The 26722-nt window shown below is 40.7% G+C and overlaps 1 protein-coding gene and 2 long non-coding RNA genes across 5 annotated transcripts in view; 2 read left to right on the top strand and 1 right to left on the bottom strand.

Moving 5' to 3' along the window:
• LOC135090499 (uncharacterized) overlaps window positions 1–13889 on the top strand; it is a 40914-nt gene extending 27025 nt beyond the window's left edge. The window contains exons 5-9 of the mRNA XM_063987320.1: window positions 9538–9742; window positions 10625–10798; window positions 12035–12140; window positions 12819–12978; window positions 13529–13889. Coding sequence (XP_063843390.1) covers window positions 9538–9742; window positions 10625–10755 — 336 coding nt within the window. The 3' untranslated portion in view covers window positions 10756–10798; window positions 12035–12140; window positions 12819–12978; window positions 13529–13889. The remainder of the gene's footprint in view (window positions 1–9537; window positions 9743–10624; window positions 10799–12034; window positions 12141–12818; window positions 12979–13528) is intronic.
• LOC135090514 (uncharacterized) lies at window positions 1463–4666 on the bottom strand. 2 transcript variants are annotated; one of them, XR_010262022.1, is made up of 5 exons: window positions 3932–4666; window positions 3697–3853; window positions 3341–3545; window positions 2819–2994; window positions 1463–2055 (listed from the first exon to the last, which is right to left on the bottom strand). It is a non-coding gene; the product is annotated as an uncharacterized LOC135090514 (long non-coding RNA). The 2 variants fall into 2 exon arrangements; XR_010262021.1 differs by lacking the exons at window positions 3697–3853; window positions 3932–4666 and having other exon boundaries at window positions 3341–3690.
• Window positions 13890–17336: 3447 nt separating the features above from the next.
• LOC135090511 (uncharacterized) lies at window positions 17337–26553 on the top strand. Of its 2 annotated transcripts, XR_010262016.1 has the most exons (7): window positions 17337–17840; window positions 20335–20420; window positions 21611–21734; window positions 22288–23491; window positions 24764–24869; window positions 25480–25639; window positions 26194–26553. It is a non-coding gene; the product is annotated as an uncharacterized LOC135090511 (long non-coding RNA). The 2 variants fall into 2 exon arrangements; XR_010262017.1 differs by lacking the exons at window positions 17337–17840; window positions 20335–20420 and adding an exon at window positions 20618–20722.
• The last annotated feature ends 169 nt before the right edge of the window (window positions 26554–26722 follow it).

Raw genomic sequence — 26722 nt, 5'->3', positions numbered from 1 at the left:
TTAGAGTTGTTTCAGCATCATTAATGAGTTGATGGATGTTGTTAACTGTGCCTTCGTGTAATATTTGAGTATCATCCGCGTGTTGCACTATGGAACCATTAACGTGCTCTGACAGATCATTTACATAAATGCCGAACAATAGCGGGCCAAGAATTGAGCCTTGTGGGACTCCATAGTTCACTTTCTGGTCTTTAGATATTGCCCCATTCAAGCGGACAGACATGGTTCTGTTGGTCAAATAATTATCTAGACCTTTCCTTGTTGCTTGTTCAACTGCATGATGTCTTTAACACACACTTCTCTACCCCATCCAAGTACTACCATCCAAGTAGCTTTCCTCACCTATCACTACTTTCAACTTCACTCACTCTTTCTTTTGGAGATGTCATTGATATTAAATCGTTTTGACACAAAATGATTTAAGTAACAATTAGTTTAAGATCATATTATTTTCTTTTCCTTGCATTTAATCATTGTATGCCTGTATCTAATTCATGTTGGTTTCACAGGCACACACCTACATTGTGATGGAGCTCCTTGGAGGTGGAGAGCTGGCTGCTTCAGAGGATCAGGAAACACGAGAGGTTCACAGAGGCTCGCCTCGGGCTTCGGTCGTCGTGAGGAACCTGGTGTCAGCAGTTCACTACGTGCACAGGAAAGGCATCAGTGTTCACGGAGACCTAAAGCCAGACAGGGGTGAAGAGTTAGGAGAGGGAGAAGAAATATGTTGGGAATTAATGGAATGGGAGGGAATAAAAATAGAAAAGTGGTTGGTGTTGAGGATAGACAGAAAAGAAAAGAAAGGAAAGGTGAAAAAAAGGAAGTTTTTTTGCATTGATTTTCCATCTGCTTATTTTAAAGAATTTATTGCATGGAATATTATTGATCTCCATCATTTGTATGGCCTTTATAATAAAAAGTATGAATTTATTCCATTCAAATATTATCCTTCTCCGAGGCCATTCTAATCTAATTATCTTTTCACGGAATCTCTTGTTCAAGGATTCTTCTGAAGATTCAGTTATTAAGATTGTGGATTTTGGGTTTGCACATTTGATGCCTGACAAGGAAAAGGATGGCAGCACGAAGACACCGTGCTTCACTGTTCACTATGCAGCGCCTCTGTTACATCCTGTTATTCACAGGTACAGGTTATAAAGTGGGTGTTGTTGTGCCCTGCAACCAGAGATGTGGCCATTTCCTGTATGTGTTCCACCATGGCATTCACCAGCAGTACCACACCATAGAGTGTTGTTTCTTCCTTACACAGACCACCTAAACAACATTCACAAGCTTAAACATTAGCAGTGAGTGCTTCTTTCTGTTTAAGTCCTGTTTGTTACTCCTCAAAACCTTCAAACAGTGCCAAAAGCCTCATATCTTCATGGTACCGCTTGAACATTCATGCACTGGTTGAGTATCTTGTGTGTAATTTTGTGATGAAAGGTTTTTAATGCAGGGACAGTTGTTTATAGGGATTTTTACATTATTTTTAGTGTACAACCATCCAAAAGGCATTTAGCTCAGTGTTAGTGCAACAACCACACAGTACTGAATGTAGGGTTTCCTGTTTCATTAGAGATTTCTCTGCAGTGGTGTTTTCAATACAAGGAGTGTTTTCTATAGTTATTTTCTTTATTTTGAGGGCTTGCTATATCCTGCACAACTCTAAAAATACATCGAATTAACCTCCCACCAAAGCACAATACAGACACTTCCATTGGCTGTAACATTACTGCTAATACTGCAACATTCTTCCTGAGGGGAACCACACACATTAACAATAACACATGTTACAAAAAACTACACCAAACATATTAAGCTCAACATTTTTGTATAATAATTTTTATAAACATGAATGACCAAAAATGGTTCTAGGATAAAAGAGGAAAAAAATGACAGAACACTACAGCATAACAGTACAAATGGCAGGTGTGTCTCTTTTCTCTTATTCCTTATTTGCAAGGATTAAAGCTGTTACCTTAGAGATCACAAGAAGTGGGACGGTACAGTTCGCTAAGCTGCCGGTACACGTAGGATGGTGCAGTACCTCGACTGAAATAAAAGAGATTTAAATGGTCAGCAGCCATTATTTAAAGCTAAGTGAGTAGATGTGCAAGATAAACAGGGTACAGTAAAATCCCTCTTGTCCGGCATCAACGGGACCGCCGACGTGCCGGACACTTGAATAGAAGTGAAATTATGTCCACGATGACCACCCTACACTCACGCATCTTACCACAACAATGATGATCAGCTGATCTGATCAGCTGCTTAAGTGTAAGCACAACACACTTCCTTTTTTCTACAACTTTAGGCGTGATGAAGGCGTCGGGCGATAAACAGTGCACACGCGGGACTGAGTCACTGAGTAAACACAGTGCAGTGGGCTGCGGGTGGCGCGAAGCAGTGCGCTGTGGTGGCAAGGGGACGGAGTATGCCTCGCGTGGGAATTTTAATTGATTTTGTGAGCACACGTTGATTTTTTATTGATTTTAAGGCTCGGGGAAAAATGTGCCGGATACTTGAAGCTGCCGGATACTGGAATGCCGGATGAGAGGGATTTTACTGTATAATAAATTGAGTAAGTTGTTTATCTCACTCATAAGTAAAACATAAAGGCCTTTCATTTGATGCATTTAGGATCAGAAGTTTTACTGGGAGATGAAGTACAGTGCTAAATAACAGTTTGTGCATAAAGCTGACAAATACTGATGTCAGCCCAGGCCCAACAAGGAAAGCAAATAAAAAAATGAAATGAACCCCCAACATCACACCTTGAAAGGACCACACAGTCATATGAACAACACAAACTCACTTGTTAGTTATCAAACTGGTGACATTTTCTGGAGGAACGTAATCTAGCTGAGTCAGCGCAGTATTTACAGACGGCCAAAACTTTGTTCCCTCTGGGATAATAGAAGTGGTGGTTTGGTGGCTTGTTTCTTCACAGCCCATCAAGCTAAATTTGTATGTGGGAGTGCACACATACAGCTGAAAATGAAGATTTGTGACAATAAGCAAAATGCACAATTCATGCCATGATTTTCAATATTATATAGGTACTGATCTGATAGTATCTAGCTCCACATGAGACAACAACAGGTTGAGGTTTGAGAAAGGACCATCCAACACTCAACACGAGGAATGTATATCCACCTACATGAAATAAACATGTGGAAAAGGAATGTATCAAAAACTGGAATCAAGAATTTCTGTGAGAATAAAATGGTATGTACTTTTGTGATACCTTCCCTGTTCAATTTGCAACAGTAAATATGTTTCAAATACTGCCCCACTGAAAGAGGTATCAGGATAATGACTAACAAATAAAACTTACTGGAACAGAATAAAACTTTGGTGGTGAGGCAAGAGAGGCTGCACCAACAAAGGTCTCAATGCCTCCGTTGGTCACCACCGTCTCGGTGCCAACGATGACCTTTGATGACCTTGTTGACACGTGACATGATGGGGAACACTGCAGAGTCTTGAATTAATGTTGTCTCAATTCCAGCAGTACATAAAGCTTTTGCCACTGGGTGACCCTGCACAAGTAAAAGATGTATTGAGAACATAAGAACGTAATAAAATAAAGGAAGCTGCAAGAAGCCATCACCCCTACATGTGGCAGTCCCTGTGTTATGTATTGTGCACATCAGACACGATGACGTGAAAGAGACGCATAAAACACCTTACATCATATTTAGGGGCACGTTCGGCAACAATAACGTGGAATTTCCTTTGTGTGGCTGCCTTGGTCAGGAAGGCCAAGACCAGTGGACACATTGCACACGTCACAATGACCTCATCATTGTGAATCTTGCTTACACCTTGGGCAGCTATCAATTCTTGGCTGAAATAAAAGGAATCAATATAATACTGGTAACAAACAACGTCAATGTCCCAAATGTCAGTGTAATCTTTACTCTACCTTTGTTCAACCTCAGCTTTCTGTTCACCAATGGCCTCAAGTACTCTGTCCTGCAGCTCTGGAATAACCTCCGTGAATTTTGGGAGATCTCCACATGCAGGGTGAGTCTACTAGCATGGACTGTGAGAGGCTTGGGTACTCCACACCTTGCTTCTCTCCACGTGGTGTGTTGTGTTCATAAATTACTATCTGCGTGAAGAAGAAAAATAACTTAAATAAATAAATGAGATACACACACACACACACACACACACACACACACACACACACACACACGAGGGCAGACAGGCAAAATACGTAGAGAGAGAGAGAGAGAGAGAGAGAGAGAGAGAGAGAGAGAGAGAGAGAGAGAGAGAGAGAGAGAGAGAGAGAGAGAGAGAGAGAGAGAGAGAGGCTGTACTTAAGCAATTATATCTTTCCATACCACACACACACACACACACACACGCACACGAACGTTTCCCTAAGGGCTCTCCTTGACACACAGAGAAAGGCTGGTAATTCTCTGTTGATCATTAGCTACAGTATGGAAGCCTCTGTTATACTTGGATATCTCTGTGGAGTATTGTTGTTTTTTAACGTCAAATGGTAAATACTTAATAATGATAAGCTGAGATATAACACAGTATTAAGCCAAGCCTTCAATTCACACAAGCTTTTCAATGATTTCACATTACGCCACACAAGGGACGAGACATTGCAGTGCAAGACCCGCCAGGACCAGTTTGAATTTGGCGCTTCAATCAGTAACATCTAGATACTTTGACAATTACAGTTATAATGGCCTGAGATTTATTTTTACACGCTTATAATTCTTTATATTTAATTTTCTATTAGTTTAGTATAATATAAAAGAAGTTGGTGCTTGTTATTGAAAGCTAAAAGTGTCTTGTGGATAGGTTGGCTTGCGTACTGTGCGGAGCAGGCTGGGACGGACGACACAACCAGACGTCAAACACAAGGCACTAGGTTAAAAGGGTGCCATAAACTGGTGCTTTATTTAACGTATTTTCGCAGAACAAGACAGTGACAGGGGCCGTGGTGGGTGCCTGCGTGTGCTGGTGCAAGCTTGGTGCCTGCCGGGAGGTGCCTGCAGTGCCACAAGGGATAATATTGGTAAGAAACCGGCCCACCACTTGTCCAGCCAGCTAATTTGCACAGTGTGATGTAACAGGCGGTAACTGTGATAGTGTTGTTACGTGTCACCCACAACAACAACAACACAGGGCTGTCAGGTCAGTGGTTAACCTTACTGTTTATTGTTGAGCCTCGTATTTCATGTTTTTGCACCTGGTTAGGAATATATTGACGTGACCCAGCATTCCACGGTGCCACAAGCGCTCCAAGCCTCCACCACAAAACTCTTACTAATTAACCATGACAGGAATTATAAAAACGTCAAAAAAATACACTTATCTAATGTTATCAGCTGAGGTGGAGGCAGCCTTCCCCATTTGTCCGCCAATATCTGCTTCATTTCTCACTTATTGTAAGCCTAACACGTCACTAAGTGGAGCCACATAACTAGGCTTTCATATCCGCTAGCTAGATATATCTGCCATTGCCTCATTTAGTTACGATGGAAGAATAACAGGCAAAATAGCGGCCGTTCTCTCCACTGACAAGGGCCGCCATGATGCCTGGCTACCTCTGCCAACCTGCTTCAACCTGTGGGTTCCAGTATTTTTTTATTTTTTTCTTAACTTCTTTATTCTGCTGGTATAGCATGTTTTTTATGGTTTATAAAAATAAGTATTTGCTTTAGAAGTATTTTCGTGGCTTGTGTTGAGTTGTGTTCAATTTTGTGTTGCTTGCCGAAAATGCGGGGTGTTTTTTTAGCAGTATTTTGACAAACTTGATTTTTTATTTCACGTTCTAACTACGTCTTTTGTATTTCTAAAAATTGCTTATGATTTTTAAATTGTTTTTTGGTTCCTGTTGAGAGAAATAAGTGGACTTTAAAAATGGTTTATGGTCCTGTTAAAAGTTGTTATTACAACACTTTTTGTGTTATTGTCTCTCTATTTGAGCTTGTAACTAACTTTTCATTGCTTGAAAAAATTGTTTGTATGTTTTAAAGTGTTTTATCTTGTTGTTGAGTCAAAATAGGTGGACTTTTCAGTGGTTTTTAATCGTATTTAGGTTCAACACTTGGTTTTTACACAATTTCGGTTTTATTTGTTTACTTCTTGTTCCCGGTCACTTTTGATTGTGTAAGATGATAGTTCAGATTTTTTAAAAATTTTTACGTTCCTAAAAATTCAAATGTTGTGGACTTTTCAATGATTTAAATGGTGCCGAATATTTCAACACTTTTTCCATATTTCATTTGGATATTTTTTAAATACTACTCAGGCTAAAGCTGTTTTAATATTGTGGATATTTTTTAAAGTATTTGTCAAGTCAGAATATATAAGGCATTCCAGCCTAGCTCCATTTTTTCGAGGGGTCAATTTCGAAATGAAATCCGTTACGGTACGTAAAATTGCCGTGACGTCACGGCCGCCATCATGGACCAGGGACCTTGATCGGCTCCGCTGTCTCCTCGGTAATAATTATCGTACTTTGCAGTGTTTTCCTGGTGTTTCCACGTGTTTCTAAACTCAGACGTGTAGATAAGAGTAGAATGAGTAAGAAAATAAGAGAAATAGAGGAGGAAGAGGAAGGGAGAAGGAATAGAGGAGGTGGTAAAACAGAAAAATGATAAGAAAACAATATTTAGCTTAATTTTCCCTGCTGCCCTGTCTGTCTTGGTAGTATTTGTCTTCCCTGACAGTGCTTCCAGTGTATTTGGTGTGTTTAAGAGGTGTTGGAGTGTGTCTGGAGGTGTTTAGGGAGTGTTGCAGTGTGTCTGGAGGTGTTGAAAGGGTGTTGAAGTGTGTGTTTTAGGGATTTGGTGATGTTTGAGTCAATATTTAGCGTTCCTGGTGTGTTTTGGGGTGTCTTAGGCTTGTTTAGGAGTGCTTTAAGTGTGTTTTGGACTGTTTTCAATGTTTTGTGATGTTTCAAGTGTATTTTAGGATGTTATGGACGAGTTTGGGTGTGTTTTGTGTGGATACCGGGGAATTTTGGGTGCGTTTGTGGGTATTTTAGGTCAGTGTGGGTGTTTTGGGGTGTTTTAAGTGTGTTTTGGGCCGTTTTCAGTGTTTTGGGATGTTTTAAGTGTGTTTTAGGATGTTATGGATGAGTTTGAGTGTGTTTTGGGTAGGTACGGTGTGTTTTCGATGCGTTTAAAGTCAATTGGGTGAGTTTTGGAGTATTTTAAGTGTGTTTGGGGATATTTTGGTGCACTTTCGATGTGTTTAGGGTGTTTTTTGTGCGTTTAGGAGTGTTTAAGGTGTTTTAAGGTGTTTTAGTGTGGTTGGAGTTGCTTTTGAGGTGTTTTGGTTATGTTAAAGGCATGTTGCAGATAAGTACTGGGTCTTTGAGGGTAGAAGTGGTGTGCTGGAGGTAAAATAAAAGGTTCTGGAGTGTTTAAGGGGGGACTGTGATAGTAGAAGCGTGTCAGGGGTGTTATAGCGTGTGTTGTGATGTATGAAGCTTCTAGATGCATGTGGGGGCGATGTCTGGGTCTGTACGAGGTGTTGTGGTGTTGGAGTCCTAGCAGGGGAAGGTACTGGAGGTTGTAGTGATGGGTAGAGGGTAAAAACAGAGGTACACTTTAGGTTAGGTAAGGTTAAGTATTCATTGGTGTTGATTCAGTAATACGATCTTTTTTTCTTTTAAGATACAAATGTAGAGGGACGAAATAGGGAAGCAGGAAGACCACCACCACCACCACCACCACCACCAGCAGTGCGGAAGAAAGTTTAGGCAAGCGAAGAAAGTTGGAAAATTAATAATTAAACGCTTGCTGTCTTTTATTATCTTGAGTATAAAATGGTTATATGACAATCTCTCTCTCTCTCTCTCTCTCTCTCTCTCTCTCTCTCTCTCTCTCTCTCTCTCTCTCTCTCTCTCTCTCTCTCTCTCTCTCTCTCTCTCTCTCTCTCTCTCAGCTTTGTATTAGTTACCCGTTGACAGAAGTGACAGCCGCGTTTTCTCTTGTCAGATGTAAACAAAGCGGTAGTTTCCTTCCAGCTGGTGATAAAACTTTTGTCGCTCTTCCTCACTCTCCCACGTCACGGAAGCAGTGTGTGTGTGTGTGTGTGTGTGTGTGTGTGTGTGTGTGTGTAGAAGAAAATGTTATGTTATATCTACGTGTTTAAAAGTTTCCTTCATTTAAGTCCAAAGAGGCTGGCTGGCTGATGCTAAGGAAGGAAGGAAGGGGTGGTGTTTAGGGGTCTGGGATGGAAAGCGAGTGATGTGTTTTGTAGCCTTCAGATAAAAAATATTAACAAAGTTTACACAGTGGGAAAATTTTGGTGGTGAGAGAGAAAATGACTAAAATATTACCTCAAATTTAACCAAACGTGGTGGAGCTTCACACTCCTCAGCTGACCCTAATCAAACCAAGCCTAACCCAAAGAAGCCTACCCTAACTTGTGTCTGGTGCTTCCTCCTCCCCAAGACTGGCTATCTCGTGTCTTAATCCCAAGCTGGCCTAACCAAACTTTACCTAACCTAACCTAAGCAATTCTAACCTAGCCAAACCTTACCTAAGCAAGCCTAACCTAGCCAAGCCTTACCTAACCTAGCCTAACCTAACCTAGCCAAACCTTACCTAAGCAAGCCTAACCTAGCCAAGCCTTACCTAACCTAACCTAACCTAACCTCACTTAACCTAACCTAACCTAGCCAAGCCTTACCTAACCTAACCTAACCTAACCTCACCTAACCTAACCTAAAGAAACCTAGCCAAACCTAACATAACCTAGCCTAACCAAACCTAACCTAACCTACATCCTCTTCCCACGGCCCCACTTAACCAAACCTAATGTAACTTTCAGAGCAACGGCAACCCTCCGATCCGGCAAGCAAGTTGGCGGCAGCGATGGCGGTGGCGGCGGCAGTGGTGGTGAGGTGGACGGCAGGGACAGAGGGGCAGTACAGGCTGCGGACATCAAGGAGAAGGTGAGCAGGGTGTTGTGTTGGTGTGTGTTGGTGTGTGTTGCTAAGCTGAGATGCAATATTTGTCACTCAACACTCGTGCAACACTGCCTCCATGCACAAGTGTGTCGGGAAAATGATTTAAAGTCGTAAAAATGTTCTTGTTTTACTTTATTTATTTATTTATTTATTTTGTTTTATTTTTTGTATATATAGGAGGGACACTGGTCAAAGGGAACTAAGTACAATAAGAAAAAAATACTGAGAAAAAATAAAAGATAAAAATGACCTCACTTAACCTAACCTAACCTAACATAAGCTAACTTAACCTAACATAACTTAGCCTAACCTCTTTTAACCTAACATAACTTAACCTAACTTAACTTACCCTAACCTAACTTAACCTAACCTCTTTTAACCTAACCTCTTTTAACCTAACCTAACCTAACTTAACTTAACCTAACCTAACTTAACCTAACCTCACTTAACCTCACTTAACCTAACCTAACGTAACTTAACCTAACCTAACCTAACCTCACTTAACCTAACCTAACCTAACCTAACCTCACTTAACCTAACCTAACCTAACCTAACCTAACCTAACCTAACACCCACAGAGGAACGCACGGACAAGCAAGGTGTTATTCGGCAGTCTGATCCTGGACCTGCTCGGCTTGAAGGTGGTGCTGCCCATGTCTCCTGCTCTCCTCGACTTTTACTCCAAGCACAACACCAGCGGCTTGTATTCCTCTCAGCTCTCCTGTGTGACTTATTACCAGTATATCATCGGTTTCGCTGCGAGGTTCCACTCTGTCTTGTTCGGTAATTAAGTGGGTTTGTTGTGTTTTGTATTGGTTTATATATTTTTAGCTTGTTTTTATTATTATTTTTTTCAATTTTTTTATCCTATTATCTATTTATTGATTTTTTGTTTGTTTGTTTATTTACAGGGTGTGTGTGTGTTTGTTTGTGTTCCTGCTGTTCAATATTGCAGCTTGTTTTCTTTATTATTGTTATTTTGTGTTTTATTCCCTTTCAGTGTTCTGAGGGAGTCTTCAGGTGTTTTTGGGGTGTTTTGGGGTGTTTCTGGAGTGTTTTGGGGTGTTTTTGGTGTGTTGTGAAGTGTTTTGATGTGTTTTGGGGTGGTTAAGGGGTGTTTTGTGGTGTTGTGGAGGTGTTTTGGGATTTTTGGTGTGTTTTAAAGTGTTTTGGGATGTTTTTGGAATGTTTTGATGTGTTTTGAGATGTTTAGGAGTATTTTTGGAGTATTTTGGTGTGTTTTTTGGAGTGTTTTGGGATGTGTTTGTAGTGTTTTGGGGTGTTTTGGGGTATTTTGAAGGTGTTTTGGTGTGTTTTTGGAGTATTTTGGGGTATTTTGGGATGTTTTGGTGTGTTTTTGTTTATTTTGAAGGTGTTTTGGTGTGTTTTTGGAATGTTTTGGGGTATTTTGGGATGTTTTGGTGTGTTTTGGGTTATTTTGAGAGTGTTTTGGTGTGTTTTTGGAGTGTTTCTGGGTGTTTTGGAGTATTTTGAGGGTGTTTAAAGGTGTTGTGGTGGTGTTAAGTATATTGTTAGTTTACTTTTTTTTAACTTTTTATTTTCTTATGCATTATTTTATTTCTTATTTATATTGTGGTGTGTTGTCGGTGTGTCCTAACCTAACCTAACCAGCCTACCCTCTCCTAACCTCCCCTCAACCCACAGGCACTGATTGGCGTGACATTCAGCATAGGCTTCACCGTCGGGCACACTGTGGGGGCTGCGTTCTCTCGCTGGGGAAGTACTGGGTGGTTCGCGGCCTCGGCTGTCTACGCACGCACTCTCACTGTGGCTAACATAATATTCTTTGCTGTCTTCTTCCAGGAATCGCTGCCTGAGGTGTGTGTGTGTGTGTGTGTCTCTCATTTATTTTTTTTATGTATATTTTTTTTGTTTTTGTATAATTTTTGCTTATTTTTTTTTTTTCCTTTCATTTTTTCTTTCTTTGCTTATTTTGTAATTTGTTTGTATTTCCTTGTGTCTCTGAATGTTGTTAAAGAGAGGTGCATTGTGAGTAAAGCATCATTTTCTCTTTCCTTTCCTCATTTCTTTACTTTTCCCTCTTATTCCTTCCTTTCTGTCATCATTACAAACCCTTTCTATTCATTACAAACCCTTTCTCTCATTTTCCTTACCATAAACCATCAAAACATCTTAACAATCTCATTTAAATCACTTTTCTTTTCATTATCATCTGTTTGTTTACATTCTCTTGCTTTCTTTCACTTATTAATTCATTACACTCCTGTTTGTGTGTTTAGGAATGTTTTGAGATATTTTGGGGTGTTTTGGAAGTGTTTTGGGGTGTTTTTTCAAGTGTTTTGAGGTAAATTGTCTGTTTTTGGGTATATTTGTCTGTTTTTGTCTGTTTTTTGGGTATTATTGGGGTTTTGGAGGTGTTTTTGCAAGTGTTTTGAGGTAAATTGTCTTTTTTGGGTATTTTTGGGGTTTTGGAGATGTTTTGGGGGTGTTTTTGCAAGTGTTTTGAGGTAAATTGTCTTTTTTGGGTATTATTGGGGTTTTGGAGGTGTTTTTTCAAGTGTTTTGAGGTAAATTGTCTTTTTTTGGGTATTATTGGGGTTTTGGAGGTGTTTTGGGGGTGTTTTTTCAAGTGTTTTGAGGTAAATTGTCTGTTTTTGGGTGTTTAATGGTGTTTTGGGAGTGTTTTGCAAGTTTTTGAGGTAAATAGTGTGTTTTGGGGTGTTTAATGGTGTTTTGAGAGTGTTTTGCAAGTGTTTTGAGGTAAATAGTGTGTTTTGGGGTGTTTAATTTTGTTTTGGGAGTGTTTTGCAAGTGTTTTGAGGTAAATAGTTTGTTTTGGGGTGTTTAATGGTGTCTTGGTGGTGTTTCAGGGTTATATAGGGGTGTTTCGGGGTGATCTAGGGTAAGTAGTGTTATCAAGGCTGTAGTGGAAGTTACTGTGGGTTTTCAAAGGGTGTTTCCATGGTGATTCACTTGTATTTTATCCCTTGTACAGTAAAACTCCCTTTCCCTGAGTTGGCAACACTGTTTGTTTACGTTCGCTGTTGTCTCGTCATGTGTGAGTCAGATTTGTGTCTTGTTCTTCCACCGCAGGGCAGAAGGAGGAGGGACATCGGTGCCAGTTTGACCGAGGCTTGGGAGGTGATCAATCCTAGGGCTTTGTTCTCCGTCAGCTGTGTCAAGGGCCTGGGCAGAGAAGGTGTGTGTGTGTGTGTTTGTATGTTCAGTATTGTGTGTTTGTTCGTGTTTGTAGTATTGTGTGTGTGTGTGTGTGTGTGTGTGTGTGTGTGTGTGTGTGTGTGTGTGTGTGTGTGTGTGTGTGTGTACTAGCAAATATTCCCTTATGTTTACTCCTGAAAACCACACACACACACAAACACACACACACACACACACACACACACACACACACACACACACACACACACACACACACACACACACACACACACACACACACACACACACACACACACACCACCTCCCGTTCCTCCTCCTCCTCCTCTCCCTTCATTCATACACACACACACACACACACACACACACACACACACACACACACACACACACACACACACACACACACACACACACACACACACACACACACACACACACCACCTCCTGTTCCTCCTCCTCCTCCTCTCCCTTCATTCATACACACACACACACACACACACACACACACACACACACACACACACACACACACACACACACACACACACACACACACACACACACACACTACCTCCCGTTCCTCCTCCTCCTCCTCTCCCTTCATTCATAAACATCTGTCTTTCTCTCTCTCTGTAGAACGCATGAAATTAATACAACTTAGCCGAGTTTACTTCCTCTACCTGTTCCTGTATTCCAGCCTGGAGTTAACGCTGATCTTCGCGACCCACCACAAGCATAGTTACGACTCGTTGGCGCAGGACCGCAAGTTTTCCTTCCTGGGCTTGGTCATGGCAATTACACAGAGAGGGTTTATGCGAAGTGTTAAGACTGGAACTGAAAAAGCAACTGCCAATTAGGTATGGTGTGTTCTGGGGTTTGTGTGTGTGTGTGTGTGTGTGTTGGAGAGGGTTTGTGTGTGTGTGTGGCCGGGAAAGGGTTGCCTGTGTGTGTGTTTTCAAGGGTGTTTTCATGGTTCGAGTTTAACAGGGTGTAGTGGAAGTTACTGAGGTTTTCAAGGGTGTTTTTCATGGTTCTTGTTTAACAGGGTGTAGTGGAAGTTACTGGGGTTTTCAAGGGTGTTTTCATGGTTTTTGTTTAACAGGGTGTAGTGGAAGTTACTAGGGTTTTCAAGGGTGTTTTCATGGTTCTAGTCTAACAGGCTGTAGTGCAAGTTACTGGGGTTTTCAAGGATGTTTTCATGGTTCTAGTTTAATGGGCTGTAGTGGAAGTTACTGAGGTTTACAAAGTATATTTTCAAATCTATATTTTTACTGTGTAGAATTACAATATAAAACAACAGGATTTATCAGTAACAGTTTAAGTAACAATTAGTTTAAGATCATATTATTTTCTTTTCCTTGCATTTAATCATTGTATGCCTGTATCTAATTCATGTTGGTTTCACAGGCACACACCTACATTGTGATGCAGCTCTTTGGAGGTGGAGAGCTGGCTGCCTCAGAGGATCAGGAAACACGAGAGGTTCACAGAGGCTTGCCTCGGGCTTCGGTCGTCGTGAGGAACCTGGTGTCAGCAGTTCACTACGTGCACAGGAAAAGCATCAGTGTTCACGGAGACCTAAAGCCAGACAGGGGTGAAAAGGGTTGGTGTTGAGGATAGACAGAAAAGAAAAGAAAAGAAAGGAAAGGTAAAAAAAGGAAGTTTTTTTGCATTGATTTTCCATCTGCTTATTTTAAAGAATTTATTGCATGGAATATTATTGATCTCCATCATTTGTATGGCCTTTATAATAAAAAGTATGAATTTATTCCATTCAGATATTATCCTTCTCCGAGGCCATTCTAATCTAAACATCTTTTCACGGAATCTCTTGTTCAAGGATTCTTCTGAAGATTCAGTTATTAAGATTGTGGATTTTGGGTTTGCACATTTGATGCCTGACAAGGAAAAGGATGGCAGCACGAAGACACCGTGCTTCACTGTTCACTATGCAGCACCAGAAGTGTTGCTGCAAGCTGTGCAGAAGGGAGCAAATGGTACCGCTTGAACATTCATGCACTGGTTGAGTATCTTGTGTGTAATTTTATGATGAAAGGTTTTTAATGCAGGGACAGTTGTTTATAGGCATTTTTACATTATTTTTAGTGTACAACCATCCAAAAGGCATTTAGCTCAGTGTTACTGCAACAACCACACAGTACTGAATGTAGGGTTTCCTGTTTCATTAGAGATTTCTCTGCAGTGGTGTTTTCAATACAAGGAGTGTTTTCTATAGTTATTTTCTTTATTTTGAGGGCTTGCTATAATATCCTGCACAACTCTAAAAATACATCAAATTAACCTCCCACCAAAGCACAATACAGACACTTCCATTGGCTGTAACATTACTGCTAATACTGCAACATTCTTCCTGAGGGGAACCACACACATTAACAATAACACATGTTACAAAAAACTACACCAAACATATTAAGCTCAACATTTTTGTATAATAATTTTTAGAAACATGAATGACCAAAAATGGTTCTAGGATAAAAGAGGAAAAAAAATGACAGAACACTACAGCATAACAGTACAAATGGCAGGTGTGTCTCTTTTCTCTTATTCCTTATTTGCAAGGATTAAAGCTGTTACCTTAGAGATCACAAGAAGTGGGACGGTACAGTTTGCTAAGCTGCCGGTACACGTAGGATGGTGCAGTACCTCGACTGAAATAAAAGAGATTTAAATGGTCAGCAGCCATTATTTAAAGCTAAGTGAGTAGATGTGCAAGATAAACAGGGTACAGTAAAATCCCTCTTATCCGGCATCAACGGGACCGCCGACGTGCCGGATACTTGAATAGAAGTGAAATTATGTCCACAATGACCACCCTACACTCACGCATCTTACCACAACAATGATCAGCTGATCTGATCAGCTGCTTAAGTGTAAGCACAACACACTTCCTTTTTTCTACAACTTTAGGCGTGATGAAGGCGTCAGGCGATAAACAGTGCACACGCGGGACTGAGTCACTGAGTAAACACAGTGCAGTGGGCTGCGGGTGGCGCGAAGCAGTGCGCTGTGGTGGCAAGGGGACGGGGTATGCCTCGCGTGGGAATTTTAATTGATTTTCTGAGTACACATTGATTTTTTATTGATTTTAAGGCTCGGGGAAAAATGTGCCGGATACTTGAAGCTGCCGGATACTGGAATGCCGGATGAGAGGGATTTTACTGTATAATAAATTGAGTAAGTTGTTTATCTCACTCATAAGTAAAACATAAAGGCCTTTCATTTGATGCATTTAGGATCAGAAGTTTTACTGGGAGATGAAGTACAGTGCTAAATAACAGTTTGTGCATAAAGCTGACAAATACTGATGTCTCCTGAGGTCAGCCCAGGCCCAACAAGGAAAGCAAATGAAAAAATTAAATGAACCCCCAACATCACACCTTGAAAGGACCACACAGTCATATGAACAACACAAACTCACTCGTTAGTTATCAAACTGGTGACATTTTCTGGAGGAACGTAATCTAGCTGAGTCAGTGCAGTATTTACAGACGGCCAAAACTTTGTTCCCTCTGGGATAATAGAAGTGGTGGTTTGGTGGCTTATTTCTTCACAGCCCATCAAGCTAAATTTGTATGTGGGAGTGCACACATACAGCTGAAAATGAAGATTTGTGACAATAAGCAAAATGCACAATTCATGCCATGATTTTCAATATTATATAGGTACTGATCTGATAGTATCTAGCTCCACATGAGACAACAACAGGTTGAGGTTTGAGAAAGGACCATCCAACACTCAACACGAGGAATGTATATCCACCTACACGAAATAAACATGTGGAAAAGGAATGTATCAAAAACTGGAATCAAGAATTTCTGTGAGAATAAAATGGTATGTACTTTTGTGATACCTTCCCTGTTCAATTTGCAACAGTAAATATGTTTCAAATACTGCCCCACTGAAAGAGGTATCAGGATAATGACTAACAAATAAAACTTACTGAAACAGAATAAAACTTTGGTGGTGAGGCAAGAGAGGCTGCACCAACAAAGGTCTCAATGCCTCCGTTGGTCACCACCGTCTCGGTGCCAACGATGACCTTTGATGACCTTGTTGACACGTGACATGATGGGGAACACTGCAGAGTCTTGAATTAATGTTGTCTCAATTCCAGCAGTACATAAAGCTTTTGCCACTGGGTGACCCTGCACAAGTAAAAGATGTATTGAGAACATAAGAACGTAATAAAATAAAGGAAGCTGCAAGAAGCCATCACCCCTACATGTGGCAGTCCCTGTGTTATGTATTGTGCACATCAGACACGATGACGTGAAAGAGACGCATAAAACACCTTACATCATATTTAGGGGCACGTTCGGCAACAATAACGTGGAATTTCCTTTGTGTGGCTGCCTTGGTCAGGAAGGCCAAGACCAGTGGACACATTGCACACGTCACAATGACCTCATCATTGTGAATCTTGCTTACACCTTGGGCAGCTATCAATTCTTGGCGGAAATAAAAGGAATCAATATAATACTGGTAACAAACAATGTCAATGTCCCAAATGTCAGTGTAATCTTTACTCTACCTTTGTTCAACCTCAGCTTTCTGTTCACCAATGGCCTCAAGTACTCTGTCCTGCAGCTCTGGAATAACCTCCGTGCATTTTGGGAGATCTCCACATGCAGGGTGAGTCTACTAGCATGGACTGTGAGAGGCTTGGGTACTCCACACCTTGCTTCTCTCCACGTGGTGTGTTGTGTTCGTCAATTACTATCTGCGTGAAGAAGAAAAATAACTTAAATAAATAAATGAGATATACACACACACACACACACACACACACACACACACACACACACACGAGGGCAGACAGGCAAAATACGTAGAGAGAGAGAGAGAGAGAGAGAGGCTGTACTTAAGCAATTATATCTTTCCATACCACACACACACACACACACACACACGCACACGAACGTTTCCCTAAGGGCTCTCCTTGACACACAGATAAAGGCTGGTAATTCTCTGTTGATCATTAGCTACAGTATGGAAGCCTCTGTTATACTTGGATATCTCTGTGAAGTATTGTTGTTTTTTAACGTCAAATGGCAAATACTTAATAATGATAAGCTGAGATATAACACAGTATTAAGCCAAGCCTTCAATTCACACAAGCTTTTCAATGATTTCACATTACGCCACACAAGGGACGAGACATTGCAGTGCAAGACCCGCCAGGACCAGTTTGAATTTGGCGCTTCAATCAGTAACATCTAGATACTTTGACAATTACAGTTATAATGGCCTGAGATTTATTTTTACACGCTTATAATTCTTTATATTTAATTTTCTATTAGTTTAGTATAATATAAAAGAAGTTGGTGCTTGTTATTGAAAGCTAAAAGTGTCTTGTGGATAGGTTGGCTTGCGTACTGTGCGGAGCAGGCTGGGACGGACGACACAACCAGACGTCAGACACAAGGCACTAGGTTAAAAGGGTGCCATAAACTGGTGCTTTATTTAACGTATTTTCGCAGAACAAGACAGTGACAGGGGCCGTGGTGGGTGCCTGCGTGTGCTGGTGCAAGCTTGGTGCCTGCCGGGAGGTGCCTGCAGTGCCACAAGGGATAATATTGGTAAGAAACCGGCCCACCACTTGTCCAGCCAGCTAATTTGCACAGTGTGATGTAACAGGCGGTAACTGTGATAGTGTTGTTACGTGTCACCCACAACAACAACAACACAGGGCTGTCAGGTCAGTGGTTAACCTTACTGTTTATTGTTGAGCCTCGTATTTCATGTTTTTGCACCTGGTTAGGAATATATTGACGTGACCCAGCATTCCACGGTGCCACAAGCGCTCCAAGCCTCCACCACAAAACTCTTACTAATTAACCATGACAGGAATTATAAAAACGTCAAAAAAATACACTTATCTAATGTTATCAGCTGAGGTGGAGGCAGCCTTCCCCATTTGTCCGCCAATATCTGCTTCATTTCTCACTTATTGTAAGCCTAACACGTCACTAAGTGGAGCCACATAACTAGGCTTTCATATCCGCTAGCTAGATATATCTGCCATTGCCTCATTTAGTTACGATGGAAGAATAACAGGCAAAATAGCGGCCGTTCTCTCCACTGACAAGGGCCGCCATGATGCCTGGCTACCTCTGCCAACCTGCTTCAACCTGTGGGTTCCAATATTTTTTTATTTTTTTCTTAACTTCTTTATTCTGCTGGTATAGCATGTTTTTTATGGTTTATAAAAATAATTATTTGCTTTAGAAGTATTTTCGTGGCTTGTGTTGAGTTGTGTTCAATTTTGTGTTGCTTGCCGAAAATGCGGGGTGTTTTTTTAGCAGTATTTTGACAAACTTGATTTTTTATTTCACGTTCTAACTATGTCTTTTGTATTTCTAAAAATTGCTTATGATTTTTAAATTGTTTTTTGGTTCCTGTTGAGAGAAACAAGTGGACTTTAAAAATGGTTTATGGTCCTGTTAAAAGTTGTTATTACAACACTTTTTGTGTTATTGTCTCTCTATTTGAGCTTGTAACTAACTTTTCATTGCTTGAAAAAATAGTTTGTATGTTTTAAAGTGTTTTATCTTGTTGTTGAGTCAAAATAGGTGGACTTTTCAGTGGTTTTTAATCGTATTTAGGTTCAACATTTGGTTTTTACACAATTTCGGTTTTATTTGTTTACTTCTTGTTCCAGGTCACTTTTGATTGTGTAAGATGATAGTTCAGATTTTTTAAAAATTTTTACGTTCCTAAAAATTCAAATGTTGTGGACTTTTCAATGATTTAAATGGTGCCGAATATTTCAACACTTTTTCCATATTTCATTTGGATATTTTTTAAATACTACTCAGGCTAAAGCTGTTTTAATATTGTGAATATTATTTTAAGTATTTGTCAAGTCAGAATATATAAGGCATTCCAGCCTAGCTCCATTTTTTCGAGGGGTCAATTTCGAAATGAAATCCGTTACGGTACGTAAAATTGCCGTGACGTCACGGCCGCCATCATGGACCAGGGACCTTGATCGGCTCCGCTGTCTCCTCGGTAATAATTATCGTACTTTGCAGTGTTTTCCTGGTGGTTCCACGTGTTTCTAAACTCAGACGTGTAGATAAGAGTAGAATGAGTAAGAAAATAAGAGAAATAGAGGAGGAAGAGGAAGGGAGAAGGAATAGAGGAGGTGGTAAAACAGAAAAATGATAAGAAAACAATATTTAGCTTAATTTTCCCTGCTGCCCTGTCTGTCTTGGTAGTATTTGTCTTCCCTGACAGTGCTTCCAGTGTATTTGGTGTGTTTAAGAGGTGTTGGAGTGTGTCTGGAGGTGTTTAGGGAGTGTTGCAGTGTGTCTGGAGGTGTTGAAAGGGTGTTGAAGTGTGTGTTTTAGGGATTTGGTGATGTTTGAGTCAATATTTAGCGTTCCTGGTGTGTTTTGGGGTGTCTTAGGCTTGTTTAGGAGTGCTTTAAGTGTGTTTGGGACTGTTTTCAATGTTTTTTGATGTTTCAAGTGTATTTTAGGATGTTATGGACGAGTTTGGGTGTGTTTTGTGTGGATACCGGGGAATTTTGGGTGCGTTTGTGGGTATTTTAGGTCAGTCTGGGTGTTTTGGGGTGTTTTAAGTGTGTTTTGTGCCGTTTTCAGTGTTTTGGGATGTTTTAAGTGTGTTTTAGAATGTTATGGATGAGTTTGAGTGTGTTTTGGGTAGGTACGGTGTGTTTTCGATGCGTTTAAAGTCAATTGGGTGAGTTTTGGAGTATTTTAAGTGTGTTTGGGGATATTTTGGTGCACTTTCGATGTGTTTAGGGTGTTTTTTTGTGCGTTTAGGAGTGTTTAAGGTGTTTTAAGGTGTTTTAGTGTGGTTGGAGTTGCTTTTGAGGTGTTTTGGTTATGTTAAAGGCATGTTGCAGATAAGTACTGGGTCTTTGAGGGTAGAAGTGGTGTGCTGGAGGTAAAATAAAAGGTTCTGGAGTGTTTAAGGGGGGGACTGTGATAGTAGAAGCGTGTCAGGGGTGTTATAGCGTGTGTTGTGATGTATGAAGCTTCTAGATGCACGTGTGTGGGATGTCTGGGTCTGTACGAGGTATTGTGGTGTTGGAGTCCTAGCAGGGGAAGGTACTGGAGGTTGTAGTGATGGGTAGAGGGTAAAAACAGAGGTACACTCTAGGTTAGGTAAGGTTAAGTGTTCATTGGTGTTGATTCAGTAATACGATCTTTTTTTCTTTTAAGATACAAATGTAGAGGGACGAAATAGAGAAGCAGGAAGACCACCACCACCACCACCATCAACACCAGCAGTGTGGAAGAAAGTTTAGGCAAGCGAAGAAAGTTGGAAAATTAATAATTAAACGCTTGCTGTCTTTTATTATCTTGAGTATAAAATGGTTATATGACAACTCTCTCTCTCTCTCTCTCTCTCTCTCTCTCTCTCTCTCTCTCTCTCTCTCTCTCTCTCTCTCTCTCTCTCTCTCTCTCTCAGCTTTGTATTAGTTACCCGTTGACAGAAGTGACAGCCGCGTTTTCTCTTGTCAGATGTAAACAAAGCGGTAGTTTCCTTCCAGCTGGTGATAAAACTCTTTTGTCGCTCTTCCTCACTCTCCCACGTCACGGAAGCAGTGTGTGTGTGTGTGTGTGTGTGTGTGTGTGTGTGTGTGAAGAAGAAAATGTTATATTATATCTACGTGTTTAAAAGTTTCCTTCATTTAAGTCCAAAGAGGCTGGCTGGCTGATGCTAAGGAAGGAAGAAAGGGGTGGTGTTTAGGGGTCTGGGATGGAAAGCGAGTGATGTGTTTTGTAGCCTTCAGATAAAAAATATTAACAAAGTTTACACAGTGGGAAAATTTTGGTGGTGAGAGAGAAAATGACTAAAATATTACCTCAAATTTAACCAAACGTGGTGGAGCTTCACACTCCTCAGCTGACCCTAATCAAACCAAGCCTAACCCAAAGAAGCCTACCCTAACTTGTGTCTGGTGCTTCCTCCTCCCCAAGACTGGCTATCTCGTGTCTTAATCCCAAGCTGGCCTAACCAAACTTTACCTAACCTAACCTAAGCAATTCTAACCTAGCCAAACCTTACCTAAGCAAGCCTAACCTAGCCAAGCCTTACCTAACCTAACCTAACCTAACCTAACCTAGCCAAACCTTACCTAAGCAAGCCTAACCTAGCCAAGCCTTACCTAACCTAACCTAACCTAACCTAGCCAAACCTTACCTAAGCAAGCCTAACCTAGCCAAGCCTTACCTAACCTAACCTAACCTAACCTAGCCAAACCTTACCTAAGCAAGCCTAACCTAGCCAAGCCTTACCTAACCTAACCTAACCCAGCCAAACCTTACCTAAGCAAGCCTAACCTAGCTAAGCCTTACCTAACCTAACCTAACCTCACCTAACCTAACCTAAAGAAACCTAGCCAAACCTAACATAACCTAGCCTAACCAAACCTAACCTAACCTACATCCTCTTCCCACGGCCCCACTTAACCAAACCTAATGTAACTTTCAGAGCAACGGCAACCCTCCGATCCGGCAAGCAAGTTGGCGGCAGCGATGGCGGTGGCGGCGGCAGTGGTGGTGAGGTGGACGGCAGGGACAGAGGGGCAGTACAGGCTGCGGACATCAAGGAGAAGGTGAGCAGGGTGTTGTGTTGGTGTGTGTTGGTGTGTGTTGCTAAGCTGAGATGCAATATTTGTCACTCAACACTCGTGCAACACTGCCTCCATGCACAAGTGTGTCGGGAAAATTATTTAAAGTCGTAAAAATGTTCTTGTTTTACTTTATTTATTTATTTATTTATTTTGTTTTATTTTTTGTATATATAGGAGGGACACTGGTCAAAGGGAACTAAGTACAATAAGAAAAAAATACTGAGAAAAAATAAAAGATAAAAAAGACCTCACTTAACCTAACCTAACCTAACATAAGCTAACTTAACCTAACATAACTTAGCCTAACCTCTTTTAACCTAACATAACTTAACCTAACTTAACTTAACCTAACCTCTTTTAACCTAACCTAACCTAACTTAACTTAACCTAACCTAACTTAACCTAACCTCACTTAACCTAACCTAACGTAACTTAACCTAACCTAACCTAACCTCACTTAACCTAACCTCACTTAACCTAACATAACCTAACCTCACTTAACCTAACGTAACCTAACCTAACCTAACACCCACAGAGGAACGCACGGACAAGCAAGGTGTTATTCGGCAGTCTGATCCTGGACCTGCTCGGCTTGAAGGTGGTGCTGCCCGTGTCTCCTGCTCTCCTCGACTGTTACTCCAAGCACAACACCAGCGGCTTGTATTCCTCTCAGCTCTCCTGTGTGACTTATTACCAGCATATCATCGGTTTCGCTGCGAGGTTCCATTCTGTCTTGTTTGGTAATTAAGTGGGTTTGTTGTGTTTTGTATTGGTTTATATATTTTTAGCTTGTTTTTATTATTATTTTTTCAATTTTTTTATCCTATTATCTATTTATTATTTTTTTTTTGTTTGTTTGTTTGTTTGTTTACAGGGTGTGTGTGTGTTTGTTTGTGTTCCTGCTGTTCAATATTGCAGCTTGTTTTCTTTATTATTGTTATTTTGTGTTTTATTCTATTTCAGTGTTCTGAGGGAGTCTTCAGGTGTTTTTGGGGTGTTTTGGGGTGTTTCTGGAGTGTTTTGGGGTGTTTTTGGTGTGTTGTGAAGTGTTTTGATGTGTTTTGGGGTGGTTAAGGGGTGTTTTGAAGTGTTTTGTGGTGTTGTGGAGGTGTTTTGGGATTTTTGGTGTGTTTTGAAGTGTTTTGGGATGTTTTTGGAATGTTTTGATGTGTTTTGAGATGTTTAGGAGTATTTTTGGAGTATTTTGGTGTGTTTTTGGAGTGTTTTGGGATGTGTTTGTAGTGTTTTGGGGTGTTTTGGGGTATTTTGAAGGTGTTTTGGTGTGTTTTTGGAGTGTTTTGTGGTATTTTGGGATGTTTTGGTGTGTTTTGGGTTATTTTGAGAGTGTTTTGGTGTGTTTTTGGAGTGTTTCTGGGTGTTTTGGAGTATTTTGAGGGTGTTTAAAGGTGTTGTGGTAGTTTAAAATATATTGTTAGTTTACTTTTTTTTAACTTTTTATTTTCTTATGCATTATTTTATTTCTTATTTATATTGTGGTGTGTTGTCGGTGTGTCCTAACCTAACCTAACCAGCCTACCCTCTCCTAACCTCCCCTCAACCCACAGGCACTGATTGGCGTGACATTCAGCATAGGCTTCACCGTCGGGCACACTGTGGGGGCTGCGTTCTCCCGCTGGGGAAGTACTGGGTGGTTCGCGGCCTCGGCTGTCTACGCACGCACTCTCACTGTGGCTAACATAATATTCTTTGCTGTCTTCTTCCAGGAATCGCTGCCTGAGGTGTGTGTGTGTGTGTGTGTGTGTGTGTGTGTGTGTGTGTGTGTGTGTCTCATTTATTTTTTTTATTATGTATATTTTTTTTGTTTTTGTATAATTTTTTTTTTTTTTTTTTTTCCTTTCATTTTTTCTTTCTTTGCTTATTTTGTAATTTGTTTGTATTTTCTCGTGTCTCTGAATGTTGTTAAAGAGAGGTGCATTGTGAGTAAAGCATCATTTTCTCTTTCCTTTCCTCATTTCTTTACTTTTCCCTCTTATTCCTTCCTTTCTGTCATCATTACAAACCCTTTCTATTCATTACAAACCCTTTCTCTCATTTTCCTTACCATAAACCATCAAAACATCTTAACAATCTCATTTAAATCACTTTTCTTTTCATTATCATCTGTTTGTTTACATTCTCTTGCTTTCTTTCACTTATTAAATCATTACACTCCTGTTTGTGTGTTTAGGAATGTTTTGAGATATTTTGGGGTGTTTTGGAGGTGTTTTGGGGTGTTTTTTCAAGTGTTTTGAGGTAAATTATCTGTTTTTGGGTATATTTGTCTGTTTTTGTCTGTTTTTTGGGTATTATTGGGGTTTTGGAGGTGTTTTGGGGGTGTTTTTGCAAGTGTTTTAAGGTAAATTGTCTTTTTTGGGTATTTTTTGGGTTTTGGTGATGTTTTGGGGGTGTTTTTGCAAGTGTTTTGAGGTAAATTGTCTTTTTTGGGTGTTATTGGGGTTTTGTAGGTGTTTTTTCAAGTGTTTTGAGGTAAATAGTCTTTTTTTGGGTATTATTGGGGTTTTGGAGGTGTTTTGGGGGTGTTTTTTCAAGTGTTTTGAGGTAAATTGTCTGTTTTTGGGTGTTTAATGGTGTTTTGGGAGTGTTTTGCAAGTTTGTGAGGTAAATAGTGTGTTTTGGGGTGTTTAATGGTGTTTTGAGAGTGTTTTGCAAGTGTTTTGAGGTAAATAGTGTGTTTTGGGGTGTTTAATTTTGTTTTGGGAGTGTTTTGCAAGTTTTTTTTAGGTAAATAGTTTGTTTTGGGGTGTTTAATGGTGTCTTGGTGGTGTTTCAGGGTTATATAGGGGTGTTTGGGGGTGATTTAGGGTAAGTAGTGTTATCAAGGCTGTAGTGGAAGTTACTGTGGGTTTTCAAAGGGTGTTTCCATGGTGATTCACTTGTATTTTATCCCTTGTACAGTAAAACTCCCTTTCCCTGAGTTGGCAACACTGTTTGTTTACGTTCGCTGTTGTCTCGTGTGTGAGTCAGATTTGTGTCTTGTTCTTCCACCGCAGGGCAGAAGGAGGAGGGACATCGGTGCCAGTTTGACTGAGGCTTGGGAGGTGATCAATCCTAGGGCTCTGTTCTCCGTCAGCTGTGTCAAGGGCCTGGGCAGAGAAGGTGTGTGTGTGTGTGTTTGTATGTTCAGTATTGTGTGTTTGTTCGTGTTTGTAGTATTGTGTGTGTGTGTGTGTGTGTGTGTGTACTAGCAAATAATCCCTTATGTTTACTCCTGAAACACACACACACACACACACACACACACACACACACACACACACACACACACACACACACACACACCACTTCCCGTTCCTCCTCCTCCTCCTCTCCTTTCATTCACACACACACGCACACACACACACACACACACACACACACACACACACACACACACACACACACACACACACACACACACACACACACACACACAACACCTCCTGTTCCTCCTGCTCCTACTCTCCCTTCATTCATACACACACACACACACACACACACACACACACACACACACACACACACACACACACACACACACACACACACACACACACACACACACACACACACACACACACACACACACACACACACACACACACACTACCTCCCGTTCCTCCTCCTCTCCCTTCATTCATAAACATCTGTCTTTCTCTCTCTCTGTAGAACGCATGAAATTAATACAACTTAGCCGAGTTTACTTCCTCTACCTGTTCCTGTATTCCAGCCTGGAGTTAACGCTGATCTTCGCGACCCACCACAAGCATAGTTACGACTCGTTGGCGCAGGACCGCAAGTTTTCCTTCCTGGGCCTGGTCATGGCAATTACACAGAGAGGGTTTATGCGAAGTGTTAAGACTGGAACTGAAAAAGCAACTGCCAATTAGGTATGGTGTGTTCTGGGGTTTGTGTGTGTGTGTGTGTGTGTGTGTGTTGGAGAGGGTTTGTGTGTGTGTGTGGCTGGGAAAGGGTTGCCTGTGTGTGTGTTTTCAAGGGTGTTTTCATGGTTCGAGTTTAACAGGGTGTAGTGGAAGTTACTGAGGTTTTCAAGGGTGTTTTTCATGGTTCTTGTTTAACAGGGTGTAGTGGAAGTTACTGGGGTTTTCAAGGGTGTTTTCATGGTTTTTGTTTAACAGGGTGTAGTGGAAGTTACTGGGGTTTTCAAGGGTGTTTTCATGGTTCTAGTCTAACAGGCTGTAGTGCAAGTTACTGGGGTTTTCAAGGATGTTTTCATGGTTCTAGTTTAATGGGCTGTAGTGGAAGTTACTGAGGTTTACAAAGTATATTTTCAAATCTATATTTTTACTGTGTAGAATTACAATATAAAACAACAGGATTTATCAGTAACAGTTTAAGTAACAATTAGTTTAAGATCATATTATTTTCTTTTCCTTGCATTTAATCATTGTATGCCTGTATCTAATTCATGTTGGTTTCACAGGCACACACCTACATTGTGATGCAGCTCCTTGGAGGTGGAGAGCTGGCTGCCTCAGAGGATCAGGAAACACGAGAGGTTCACAGAGGCTCGCCTCGGGCTTCGGTCGTCGTGAGGAACCTGGTGTCAGCAGTTCACTACGTGCACAGGAAAAGCATCAGTGTTCACGGAGACCTAAAGCCAGACAGGGGTGAAAAGGGTTGGTGTTGAGGATAGACAGAAAAGAAAAGAAAAGAAGGAAAGGTAAAAAAAGGAAGTTTTTTTGCATTGATTTTCCATCTGCTTATTTTAAAGAATTTATTGCATGGAATATTATTGATCTCCATCATTTGTATGGCCTTTATAATAAAAAGTATGAATTTATTCCATTCAGATATTATCCTTCTCCGAGGCCATTCTAATCTAAACATCTTTTCACGGAATCTCTTGTTCAAGGATTCTTCTGAAGATTCAGTTATTAAGATTGTGGATTTTGGGTTTGCACATTTGATGCCTGACAAGGAAAAGGATGGCAGCACGAAGACACCGTGCT

Source organism: Scylla paramamosain, chromosome 35 (genome assembly GCF_035594125.1).
Source record: "Scylla paramamosain isolate STU-SP2022 chromosome 35, ASM3559412v1, whole genome shotgun sequence".
Lineage (NCBI taxonomy): Eukaryota > Metazoa > Arthropoda > Malacostraca > Decapoda > Portunidae > Scylla > Scylla paramamosain.
Note: the sequence above shows the minus strand (reverse complement) of the source record. Positions and strands in the feature narration are given on the sequence as shown.